Source organism: Anser brachyrhynchus (genome assembly GCF_964034855.1).
Source record: "Anser brachyrhynchus genome assembly, chromosome: 3".
Lineage (NCBI taxonomy): Eukaryota > Metazoa > Chordata > Aves > Anseriformes > Anatidae > Anser > Anser brachyrhynchus.
In genome coordinates, this window is record NC_137696.1 from 65181348 (window position 1) to 65194180 (window position 12833).

Consider the following 12833-nt stretch of genomic DNA (forward strand, 5'->3'; position numbering starts at 1 on the left):
TATACAGATATTTCTCTCTAGAACTTAAAATGTTGGAATTTCAAGGAAAAATAATTGATATCGATATAAAATATCATATTTGTATTACAGTATGACTTTTGCCTATAACCAGTAGTGTTTCAGTGTGAAAGTGATAGATGTTATGCTGACAGTGAAGTTTGTCTGAAAAAAAAAAAAAAGTCAATGTTGATGGAAAACTTCGATCACAACTGGGAAGACTTCTAACACAACTGAATTTTAAATATATTAGGTTCTCTTAATACATGGTTCAGGCCAAACTGGTCTAGTGTGCTCTATATAATGTAGGTGCTTTTAAATATGTTGCTAGAATATGTAGAAAGCTCTGTCACTGCAATTCTATGCATATTGCTTTCTATCAACTTGATTGTTTTCAGTCAGTTTTTGTGAAGTAAAATGTCTGTGAAGAAACATTGGATAAAATAGTTGTCGTGCCATTCCACAGTAGATTTTTAGCGTGAACTTAATGGAATTTAAAAAAGAGACTTCTGTTCAGACTGATAGAAATGCACTTTTCTTTTTCCAGTAAAAGAAAGCATGAGCAACTAGTGACTATTTTCCTTGGAATAGCTCATGTGTAATTGCCTTTTTCCCATAACTGCATGTAAGACAATGATGAGTCACTGATTTGGGAAGTTTAGGAAATTAATTGTATCCTCTTATAAAGTGCATTCAGCTTGTCGATGTACGATGTTATATACGGGAGCTTGTCAAAGGCTATGCTTGATGGCACAGTACAACTAGTTTCTGAGTGTCAAATCAAAAGTGTCATGACTGTGTGACCAAAGGTGTAGATTGATATTGACTTTTTTTCCCTTAAAAGGCTTAGAAAATGTTGATGGGGTAACTTTATGCAAATAAACTTTAAACAGAATTGTGCATCCACTATGCAGCAGCACAGGTACTATCCATCCCCTGCAACAATCATGGCTGGCACTAATTAAGTTTGATGTGTAGCTAATTTAAGAAAATTGTGGTTGTATGTCCACCCTTGATGCAAGATCCCAACCTTGGATTGTGGAACTGTAGCCAAGAAACAAGTGTTCACATTTCTGCTTTGGGGTCTCACAATCTAGAGCAAAAACTTGGGTTTGGGCATAACAAAAAAGATGTCAAAACTAATCATTCTGCCACAGTACCAGATACTTAGGTAGGTTCTGAAACTGAGTTAAAAAAGGGAGGCCGTATAAAATGACCAGCATTGGTTACTGGTAGTAGAGAGGCTAAATTTGCATTCAGTCTGAATATTTCCTGGGTTTAATGTTTTAGATTATAACTCATGAACTGCTTTGTTCAGTAGGCTAACATGGTTGGACTCTTTTGTTTCCTGAGATTCAGGAAATGGAAAGGGACTAATACAATGCAAATATTCCTGTGAAAGCTGATACAATGCAACATTACTACTCGCTTTCTGTCTGTATTATCAAATGAAGATTATATGAGATGGGATTCTGAGGTACCAAAATAAGTAGTTTTGGTTATAAAAATTGAAAAGAGGAAAACTGTGAAGTTAACTGTGGTATGTAAATGGAAAGCGGAGAGTGAAAAATTCACTCTGGACATGAAGACAGTTCTGTTTCCTTTTGGTAGCTGTCTGAAAGACTGCTTGAATCAGTTCCATAGAAAGTAGCCTGCACCACAGTGGTACTGCATTGAAAAGGGTTCCAGTTTTCCAGAGGAGGAAGTTTTTTTTTTTTTGTAGAAGGCTTCTTGTAGAAGAATTTTTAGAGAAACTTTCAAAATACTGGAATGGCCAGTGGTTTGTGTGTTGAAGCTTGCCATAACATGTTCTGATGCCTGTAGTAGCTGATTCGGTTTCTGTCTTGCTGTATACATTAATGACTCACCATGGAGCTCTGTCAGCCAGGAATAAAGCTTTTGCTGTCTTGAGGATGTTATTTAGGTTTTGCTTTTAGTGGTCATCTTTGCCATAACAGCTTAAAAAAAAATCATATATATCCTCAGAACACGTATGTGAATTATGAAAATAACCTTATTTATAAATGGGAGAGAAAGAGTGTGAGAATAATAGGAGAATAATGTATTCAAGATACTTAGTTAATAGGAGAATAATACATTCAAGATATTTAGTATTAGCATTAGTATAGTAATTTGTGGTAGAACAGGGTGGAAGAGAAGGTGAGTTGAGAAATCCAAATATCTGTAGTTCTAGATGCCTTGTTTTGTACATAAAACAGGTTTTCTCAGTGTTGATATGTGGCATATCTGTTATGGCTGTATGCAAACATTGCTTGTTAAGTTTCAGCTCGGATACACTTAGTATCTACTCTTTGTATTGCTGGTGTTCTCTCAGTAGAATATCACTGCATTCAGCTGCAGTACTTTAATTTAAGTGAAAGCTGTTTTAGGATGCTTCAAAGCTGACTTGGGCTCTTACTTCAGAGAAGACCATGTCTATGGCAGTTTCTCATTTCCCTCCGTGCCAAAAGAAGTGGCTGTGAGAAGCTTTTGTTTATATGAGTTTCATGAATATTACAAGATTATTTCTTATCTTGCTTCTGTATACAGTACGTCTCTTGCAAGATGTTCAGAGCTGGTATCTGTGTAGTTTGCATCCAGTTGCTTATCACTTCCACCTTAATGGGCTTGTTTCTGCTTATCAGATAATATTTGTCTGGGGCTTTTGTGATAGCGTAGGGAGAACTCCATTTCTCTCCTGTATTTCTGCAGCTTCTTTGACATTTGCATTCACTGTTCCTTTGTTTTATTTTCCCAGCATGATTGCTGAAGAAAATGGCCATGCTAACACACCTCAAAAAGGACTGCTAAATGAAGATGCTAGCATAACTTCTGGGGTAATTGAGGCAGTCTCAAAATCTGCTCTTTCACCCCAAGTAGCGCAGGTTTCAGAAGAGCAGAATGCCGTGCCTACTCCAGTAAAAAAGACGAGCAAGACAAAACCACAAATAGATGTGAAAGCAGAGTTGGAGAAGAGACAAGGAGGAAAGCAACTACTAAATTTGGTGGTAATAGGTAATACAGTTAATTACATTTTAAGCATAGAGATTTAAAAACTCCGTTGATTGAATCTGGAAGTGATAAAGAAACAAAATTAGCCTCTCTTTAGGAAAGAGAAATCTTATACTGTTTTCAATTCCATCTGTTTGACCATTGTTATGTGGAGGGTGCACATTCAGACTTCCTTGACTAGACTGTGAGGTTGACTTAGCTTGGTTTTGACAGACTACAAAAATGTACTTTGGTTTGATTTCATTCCTACAATTCTTTTTAGTATGGATTTGGATGTGGTACATGGCTGTCACGCTAATTACCTGTTTCAGTAAGCTGTCAGTGAGTCAAAATCTTATGGATTGCATGAGCATTATTGGTGCATGTGATTTGCATATTTTTTTCATGTTGTGCATTTAAAATTTGTAAATTTAGTAAAAATTGATATAATGTTTATTTTCCTCCATAGGACATGTTGATGCAGGTAAAAGTACTTTAATGGGTCATCTACTCTACCTTTTGGGAAATGTGAACAAAAGAACTATGCACAAATACGAACAGGAATCTAAGAAGGCTGGCAAAGCTTCGTTTGCTTATGCATGGGTCTTGGATGAAACTGGGGAAGAAAGAGAAAGGTAGAAATATATTTAATGGGAATTACCATTGTTCTTCTGAAAGAAAAGCATATCTGCTAATAATGCTTTGGTAGAAATATTCGAAATGCATGAAGATATTTACACAATACTTACTAGCAAATATTTTGCTTTGTCTGAGTATGTGTTACCAAAAGAAAAATAATATTCTGGTTTGATTACAAAAATGTGAACAAGAAATTGAGTATTTCTTCACATATTTCTGTGCTGGGAAGTGCAGAGAAGGACTACAATGTACAAATGCTTGTAGTAGCCATGTTCATTTAAAGCTGCCTTACCAGTTTATTTCTGCCAGCTTTTTCTCATCATGGTTATTGCTGTATGGGAAAGATCTATATTAAATTGTTTGTATAAAGAGGTGTCAGAAGTGTAAATTAAGCACTGAAATTTTGGTTCACACATGACTTGTATTATATTGAATATCAAACTTATCCTAATAAATTATAAATTATTTTATTTACTTGAAGATCCAGAGGCAACTAAACAGTCTTTAGAAGTAGCCTGATATCAGTTAAGGCATGTAATTAACTATTGGTATTTTATTAATTATTGGTGGTGGTGTTTGTGGAAATACTGTGATGAGCCTTAAAACTTGCATCCAGTCATCTATGATTTTTTTTTAATATCCGTTAATTACGCATTTAAGATCCAGACATCACTTCAGAAGATAAATTGTCATTTTTATGGGAAAAAGTCTCTGAGTTGGTATTTTTGCTTGATTTTTTTGTTTCTTTGTGACTAGAGTTACTCAAAACAGCTCTAGAGGTCTTTTCCAGCAAGCAAGTTTCTTTCAGTATTTTCAGTGCAGGCTGAATCAAATAAAAGCTGTTACATGTATAATTTCATGATTGTGTTTATCATAGCTTAATTTATATCTCTGAAGCTTTCAAAACAGTGCTAATGGTGTTATGTGTATGCTTTGTTTAAGGGGAGTAACAATGGATGTGGGCATGACCAAATTTGAGACAAAGACTAAGGTAATTACATTGATGGATGCTCCAGGCCACAAAGACTTCATTCCAAATATGATCACAGGAGCTGCCCAGGTAGAGAGAGTCTAAAATTCCCTTTCCAATGGTGTTAATTACATTTTTTTTCTTAAATTGGCTTTCTTCTTCTTTTAAATTCTAAGATAAAATGGAATCGTTGATGGTGCTAAAATATCTTTTATAGGTTTTTGTGAGCTTACTAAACTTTAGAATTAATATATTTGTTTAACTTTAAAGGTAGTTACTTCTTTTTGGTAAGCTACCTATTTGGAGGAGAGTTATTAGGGAAGTAGTTTGAATACTAAGTTGCGGTTTGATGAAATCAGTTGAGCTTTTAAAACTATTCAAATCAAATGTGTCATATGCCTACTCAAGAATTTCTTTGAACCTGGTTTTGTAGGTAAAGATTTTTAGTGGTTTTGAGCTTAAAGAAAAAAAAAAGATTTATTAGGTTAAACAAAGCATTATTCTATTTAATATATTTTGTAAGGAATAACTAAACATAACACAGATAACAGAGTTCACACACAATGCATCTGTATTCTTCAATAGGACTGCATGCCAACATTGCTTTGGGAATGGTAGGTAAAATCAAAAGCATTGGGCACTACACATTGAATTTAGTATGGCACCTATATTCTCATATAGGTCAATTATTTAATTTATGGTAATAATAACTGAAATGAGGGAGGATAGCACATTGGTAAATGACATAATGTGTGATTTTTTTTTTCCACTTAAAAAGGCACCCTTTTTTAAAATGGTAGAATGAATTCTCTGAAGTTGAAAAGTTGGTGTGTTGTGACAGATTTTCTTTTCTAAGTTACCATGTGGAGGCTTTTGTGCATGCTGTTATTACAATCTAAAAAGCGAGAGTGTTATCTTAAAATGTCAGAATAGATACTGTTACTGTAGTTTAACAGAGAGAGGGACTATGCTATAGGAAGACTGGTTTGCCCCAAACCATGTGCTAGCTCTGTAGCAAAGCCTGGGTAAGAGTTCAGATGTTGTGACTCAGGGTTAGGCCACAGGGTAGTCAGAAGTTCTCAAATTATGGTGTAGGGTATGTGTAGTAACCTATATTGTGGAGTATACATTGCAGGGAGGTCAGGATTTTTACAATTAAAGTAGACTTTTTAGTTTCAGAAGTGGAAAATGACGACTCAGCCTCATTATTTTCTTTACAATTATTTAAGTTGGTCTGTCTTTTTTGAAAAAAAGTAATACAGCCAGCAAGTGTTATGATGCAACTTGCAGATCCACCAGCAGTTGCATCAATTCAGCAGAAGATGAGGCTGGCCAACTAAGACTTGATGTATCTATCTCTGTTCCCTCAGCTCTCAGGATTGTGAAGGGCCAGTCTATTCTGAAGCCTATCGAGGAAATCACAGAAACTGCACGTTTCTGGTGCCAATTAGAGTAGCCTCAGCACTGAAGAAATGGATGGAAAGAAGCAAATATGGAAATGTCCCTGTGCCTTTGTATCATGGGGAATTCTGTTACACTGTGGATCCCCAACTTCTGTTAAACTAAATGCAAATCAGCCTTATCAGGGCCAGGCTCTGGTTTTTGATGCATACAGTTAATTCACATAAGTCCCTAGGTATGGGACTTTTTTTTTTTTTATGATTTAGAAAATACAGGATGCCTTTTTCTTGTGGGAGGAGTATACCACAATGCAATTCTGAGGTTCAGAGCTGTGGGAAAATAATCCCTTGCTGTTTCACTGTTTTCACACATGCACAGCCTCTCTGTATAATATGAGGTGTGGGGAATTTATATCTAGGTCAGTAGGAGGAGGACTCAGGACTAGGACAACATGCTATCTTTGTTCCTTCTTCTGGTGCCCTCAAGCTTATCTGTGTAAGGAAAGAGAGAAAGCATGGCTTTTTCTCTTCTCTTTCCATTATGTCTAATTCAACTATCCTGTGAAATTGACTGTCGTACAGCTGTTTTGACAGCAATACCTTTATTATTCACATCTGTTGCTGTTGCTTCGTGCATGGTGATGGTCTAACTGGCTGTTACTTACCAAAGCATGAAGTGTTTTTTTTTTTTAGCAAACATATACACATTACATAGCAGCATTTAGACTGACAGCAAAATCCCCTTCTTTTTTTTCACCTGTGCTTACATGCTGACTTTTCTATAGCACCGTAGACTGTATGTTACCTATTTGCTTTTAATGTCACAACAGAGATGATAAAACATGTAATAGGCTACTTTGTCTTTTCTACCTTCTGAGTTTGGCGTGTTGAATAGATTGTGAAATATCGACATCTAACATGCAGCAGACTGCTTGTCCCAATTGTCTGAGGTGATTTATCTGTTACTTCTGCAGCTTCTCAGTATGAGTGTGTCCAGACTCAGGCAGAGTTTTGGGCTTACCCAGCAGTGAAAACTGGTCATTGTGCTCCTACATGTTCTTAAACCTCTGGAGTATGGTCCACTTTTGTTAAGTAGAGGTCTGTGCAGCACAGAAGGTACTCTGAAGAAGACAGGTTCCCCACACGAAGTATTGGCTTGTGTTTAATGTAAAGCAGTGGTGTTTGACACGAGATGACATAGTGCCGTAACACCTCACCAAAGTAGGCATGAGATTGTTTAATTCTATCTATTTCAATTGCATTTGAAGCGCATCAGTATTGCTTCTGTGTAAAGTGCACTGTGTGGAGTATTGCTGATTGACATGTTTACTTGAATTGTTACCACCTGTTACACAGTTTTAATTGTGTGTTTTTTTTTTTTTATTATATATTTATATATATAATCTAGGCTGATGTAGCTATTTTGGTTGTGGATGCCAGCAGAGGAGAGTTTGAAGCTGGGTTTGAGACAGGTGGACAAACTCGAGAACATGGATTATTAGTGCGTTCTCTTGGAGTGACACAGCTAGCTGTTGCAGTCAATAAAATGGACCAGGTACTTACTTAATTTTTTCATTTAATTGAAGGACTTTCACGTAGGCTTGTGTATCATAAGTGTAAGGATCAGTATTGTGAAACTAATAATATTTTGTTTTTCTTTCTTTGATTCTCAGCTCTTAGTCTCTTTTGTATAGATTTTTCAATGCTTTTCTTCATATTTATGAGTATATTTTCAAAGCACGCAAGAAGGATAGTTTAGGCCCTAAAATGAGTAGGGAGATTCCCTCTCATAGGTGTGAAAATTTGTTATAAGCTACTAAGCCACTGACATCTGCAAGGGCATTGTGGAGGTCGTTCAGGTCAAGTCCAAGAACTTTATATATACCTGTGATGTGTGTTAAATATTACTAGTTGAATTTTAGATTGTTACTCTGTCATATATGATATTGTCAAATCTGAATGTTCTGTTTTGTGTAAATATTAACACAAACCAAACAAAAAAAGCTCTTTAAGGGCAAATCAAACTAAAGGGGCTTGCAAGTTAGTTGGTGTGTTGATTGCTGTCATTAATTGTTAATGCATATGCTCTTACCTATTCAACTGTCAGCCCACCTGGAAATCTCATATTTACAGCATCATGGATCCTGTGTGTGAAAACACCTACTGGTACTACAGACTTGATGACATGCAACTGCTGTTTAAGTTGTCATTAGAAGTCTAGTTTTATTGTCATAAACTATTTTCTATTCTAGGTCAATTGGCAGCAAGAAAGATTTCAGGAAATTACCAGTAAGCTTGGCCAATTTCTTAAACAAGCTGGCTTTAAGGTAATGTAAATTTGAGGTCTTTGTTCAGGCCTTTGAGTAGAATGAGCTGTTGTTATGGTTGGGTTATTTTGGGTCACTTTCCTGCTGTTACTATGTGCACGTAGTATAACAGATTCCTTTTCTTACTGGTAGGGTGCTTGCTGAGCCTTGGATAAGGTTAGTCAGTTCTTTACTGCTCATTCTGTCATCATTTTTGTTAGGCCTGTTGAATCTTTGGGGTAATTCACATCATTCATAGTCTCTTGGGATTGTTTTCTGCAAAGCAGGGCAGACCAAGGATCGCTTATCTCAATCAATGTTCAGGATTACATGAATGGCAGTAGATGGTTTTATATTGGAGCAGGTCTTGGTGTGGATTATGAACTAACAAGAGCTTTGTCCATTTGCCATTCTTGATTCTACTTCTCATGTTTCAGTTCAAACCATTTAGACTGATGACAGCCTCCCTGAAATCATTATGTGTAAAATAGCAATTCAAACTGAAGCATGCTTGTCAGATACAGAGTTGGAGCTTGTTACCCAAACCTCAGTTTCTAGTTGTTAATGTTGCTGTCATCATGTTTAAAATATCTCTTAGCTCCTTGCTGGAGCATTGTGATCAGGAACGAGATGAACAGAGAGGAAATGTATCCACCAAGTAATCTGCCTTCTCCAGGGGAAGTGGAAAATATGCCAACTGATCTATTAGTATCTTAGAAATGTAATACTGAAAAATGCACCCCTTGCTTTTGCTAGAAGATGCTGTTAACAATGTGTAAATAACTTCTGTTTATTTTCATAATTAGGAATCTGATGTGGCTTATATTCCAACAAGTGGTCTTGGTGGTGAAAATCTAGTCACAAGAAGTCAGTCAAGTGACCTTACAAAGTGGTATACAGGAAAGTGTTTGTTAGAGCAAATTGGTGAGTACAATTTAAAAACAAATACATCTTAGTCCTGTGTGTACCAAAATACATATATTTTGGGGAAGATGTGGGGAAGTGTTTTTGGAATGCAATATGATTGATTTATCCTGAAGTGATATGTTTATGAGATAGTACTTTAAATACAGAAATTCTAAAAGGTCTTATCAATTTCTTTGCAGATTCTTTCAAGCCACCACAACGATCAGTGGATAAACCATTTAGATTGTGTGTTGCTGACGTTTTTAAAGGTTGGTTGTTTTTCTAATGTTTTCAGCATGTCGTTATTATTTAACACACAAAAGTTGAAAAATGATATAAAAATATGGCTTAAATAGGAGCTTTATGGCTATCAGTAGACTTGAACAGGAATAGTAATTTTTTAAGCACTGTTGATTTTGGAATTTTAGGTGGTAACACTGAAGGAGAAACACATTCGTGTGTTTAAAACAAACAAACAAACAAAAAAACTTCCTAATTGGCTATGTAATAAGTTGGTGATTCTGTGTACAAGATTTTGAAGTTCTTCTTTCCCAAACTGTTTCTTTTTAACTAGACTAATGTTTCTCTGAATTTTTGCAGGTGCAACTTTGAGGTATTTTACCCTCCAGTCCTAGATTTAAAAAAAAAAAAAAAAGTTCCTTTTAGGTTCATTTTTATAGCTGTTTAATAAGACTTTATACCCAGCCAAGCAAAAAATGGAAGGCTGTTAGCTATTCTCTAGCACTGATATAATTATGGACAACCAGTAACTAACTATAACCTATTTTTATGTCCGTTGTCTGGAGAAAATAGAATGCCTTGACCAATTAGGGTTTTTCATAGTAGACTTGATATTTTCCAAGTTAAATGCACCAATCTCGTTAGAAACTTTCTGCCGGTACCTTGAGAAATGTTGCAAACCAAATGACAGACAGGCATGATATGAAATGTTGTAAATACATTTAATCAAATAATATTATTGAAATCAGTATTTTTAAAGAAATTTGACTTTATGTATAGGGTGTTTATAGGGGAAGTACAAACAAACCAGATCAAAATACTGATTGTAATTGGAAAAATCATTTCTGTGATGTTCTGATTGGGGTCTTTGAGAAAATACTACATGTTATGCATGCCTTGGGATAGCTTCCTTAGCATACTGAACCCATAATGGTAAATACTGAAACATTACATGAGAATTTACCTTATTGTGTTACACTAATTTTGTCATTAAAGCTGTCACTGTATTTGTGAACTGTGGGAAACTGTGTTGGGATTGTTGATTGAGATCTTTCAAAATAATATCACAACTCTTTTGTTGCAATAATCATTTTTGTGTTGAGTTAAGTTTCACAAAATGAGCAATTTTGATTAAATCTGCTCTCTGGAAAAATCTTTTTTTTTTTTTTTTTTTTGCTAAAGTAAGCAAACAAATATTGGCTTGGGAAAGAAACTCAATTTACAGATAAAGGGTTCATCACTAACTGTGGCCTTTTAGGTACTTTTTTTTTTTTCTTAGGTTGTGATCTCAAAACTTAATTAACTTGGATGCTACCAGAGGAAGTAGCTACAGGTACCACTATATGAAGCAACAGTTGTTCTCAGCTCTATTCCAGTGTGTGTTCATAGTCAGGAGAAGTGGTCCATAGAAGTGTGTAAAAAGTGAGAGTGCTGAGTTTGCTTTGTAGTTTGGAAAATTTTATATATTTTTTTTTTAATTAAGGTTATCACGGGCACAATTCATCTACCTCGGCCTGGTTTTGGCTGCCGTCCTCCATAGCTCTCCTAATATTCTCTCCAGGCAAATTATCTCCTGACCCAAGAAGTATCTGTAAATTCATTTGCCTTGAATCCCCACTTAGCTCATTATATACTGCTGTCTACGATGTGACTTGACATGACTTTAGAAAGCATTGCCAAGTATCCCGGACAATATATATGTCCTGGCAGCAACCAAATACCATGGTGTGTAGAAATCAGGCCTTTTTTAGGCCCTGACTCTGTCAGCCATTATGTATTTTTTACTTGCATTGATCTCTTGGGGAGGTGAAGGAAGTTGGCACTCTGCAAGAAGCAATCAGCATGTGCGAGGGCAAGGCTTCAAGTAACACGTTGATTTACCAAGCCAGAGCTGGTGGTAGTGTGACAGAGGAATTGGTTCTTGATTGTGCTTGGGGATGGTTGGGAACCAGGAACCAGTTCATGATTCTGGTTGCCTGCATATGCTTGTAGAGCCAGCTTCAGGTTCTTCTGTGTACTGTATGGAGGTGGCACATGTACCATGATCTGTGGATTCTTTCTTTATCTACTTCTTCGGTTTTCTGTTCTTTTGACATCCTATGTCATTTGTAAATTGACTACATTCATCTTGTTTGCTGGAATGAATAGAGGAAGATTAGCTCACAGGCATACTGGTAATATTTTTACAGCTAGATAGATGGAAATGTTAATCAATAATAGCGATAAATGGAAAAGAAAGAGCTGGTGGTATGACACTCAAGATTAATAGGACAGTAAAAAACTAAGACGCTTGCTTATCACTGACTTCTAATATTTGACAAAAGATATATTTGCTTTTGGCATTGATACTGAAAATGTCTGCAGAATCACTGCAGAGGATTCGTTTTAAACACACCCACAAACATGCTACATGGATGGGGAATTTCTTAAGGTGTATATGTATAAATGTGGATGTGTAGCACACCTTTTAAAAATAACTGATTAATTGCTGATCAATGAACATATTGGTAAGGTATGTGGACATTCGAGAAGAAAAACAAATCGCAGATCTTTTACTTAGAAGTGCATAAGTCATCCACAGATACAACTACTATTAAATAGGACAGGATAGGACAGGATCTTTTTTTTTTTTTGATTTTCTAGGAGTAAAAGAAACATGCAGATAGAGCATGTAGGATTCTGACTCAGTTAAAGAATAAATGACATAGGAAGTTGCACCTGTATGCATGAGAATTTTTATGACTATGGTGTATTTTTTTTAAATCTGGACTTATAGTGAGGAAATCCTGAATTAAACAAAATCCCTAGAAATTAAGGGGCTTAATCTAATATTGAAAAACTAAAAAATATTTCTTCATGTTCCTACATCTGTTTAACGAAGGATATTTCTCCCTTAGTTCTCAAAAACATAAGATCTAGAGGTTTTGAATTTAATGTTTCATTTTCACTATGATGCACAGCTGGCTAACTTGCAAGTACTGAACTCTTTACAGTGGAAAAAAAACCTTTGTTATATTAAAAACTTATCTATGCATTTCTCAAGGGCTAGCTTGTGATGGGAAATTGACCTTATGAAGTTGTTTCAAATTATTACTGTGTTTATTGCAGACCAAGGATCAGGATTTTGTGTGACTGGAAAAATAGAAGCAGGCTATATTCAAGTTGGAGAACGACTTCTGGCAATGCCTCCTAATGAAACTTGCACTGCAAAAGGTACAGTCTTCAGAAGCGTGTTTACTTTCAGGTCAATACTGGGCTAGAAGCAGTTACTGAAATGGTAACAGACTGTCAAACTGATACTAACTGTCAAACATAAAATGTGAAAGCATAAAACGAATTTCTTTAGATGTGACTGTGTCTGTATAAATATGTCTATGAAGAGTA

At 35.7% G+C, this 12833-nt stretch overlaps 1 protein-coding gene across 2 annotated transcripts in view; it reads left to right on the top strand.

Moving 5' to 3' along the window:
• The window catches only part of HBS1L (HBS1 like translational GTPase), a 60014-nt gene that overhangs the window by 40246 nt on the left and 6935 nt on the right, over positions 1 to 12833 (top strand). For both annotated transcript variants that reach the window (XM_080583799.1, XM_080583800.1), the window contains exons 6-13: positions 2756 to 3012; positions 3458 to 3623; positions 4570 to 4687; positions 7406 to 7552; positions 8250 to 8324; positions 9110 to 9227; positions 9410 to 9478; positions 12558 to 12662. In XM_080583799.1, the coding sequence (XP_080439925.1) occupies positions 2756 to 3012; positions 3458 to 3623; positions 4570 to 4687; positions 7406 to 7552; positions 8250 to 8324; positions 9110 to 9227; positions 9410 to 9478; positions 12558 to 12662 (1055 nt within the window). The remainder of the gene's footprint in view (positions 1 to 2755; positions 3013 to 3457; positions 3624 to 4569; positions 4688 to 7405; positions 7553 to 8249; positions 8325 to 9109; positions 9228 to 9409; positions 9479 to 12557; positions 12663 to 12833) is intronic.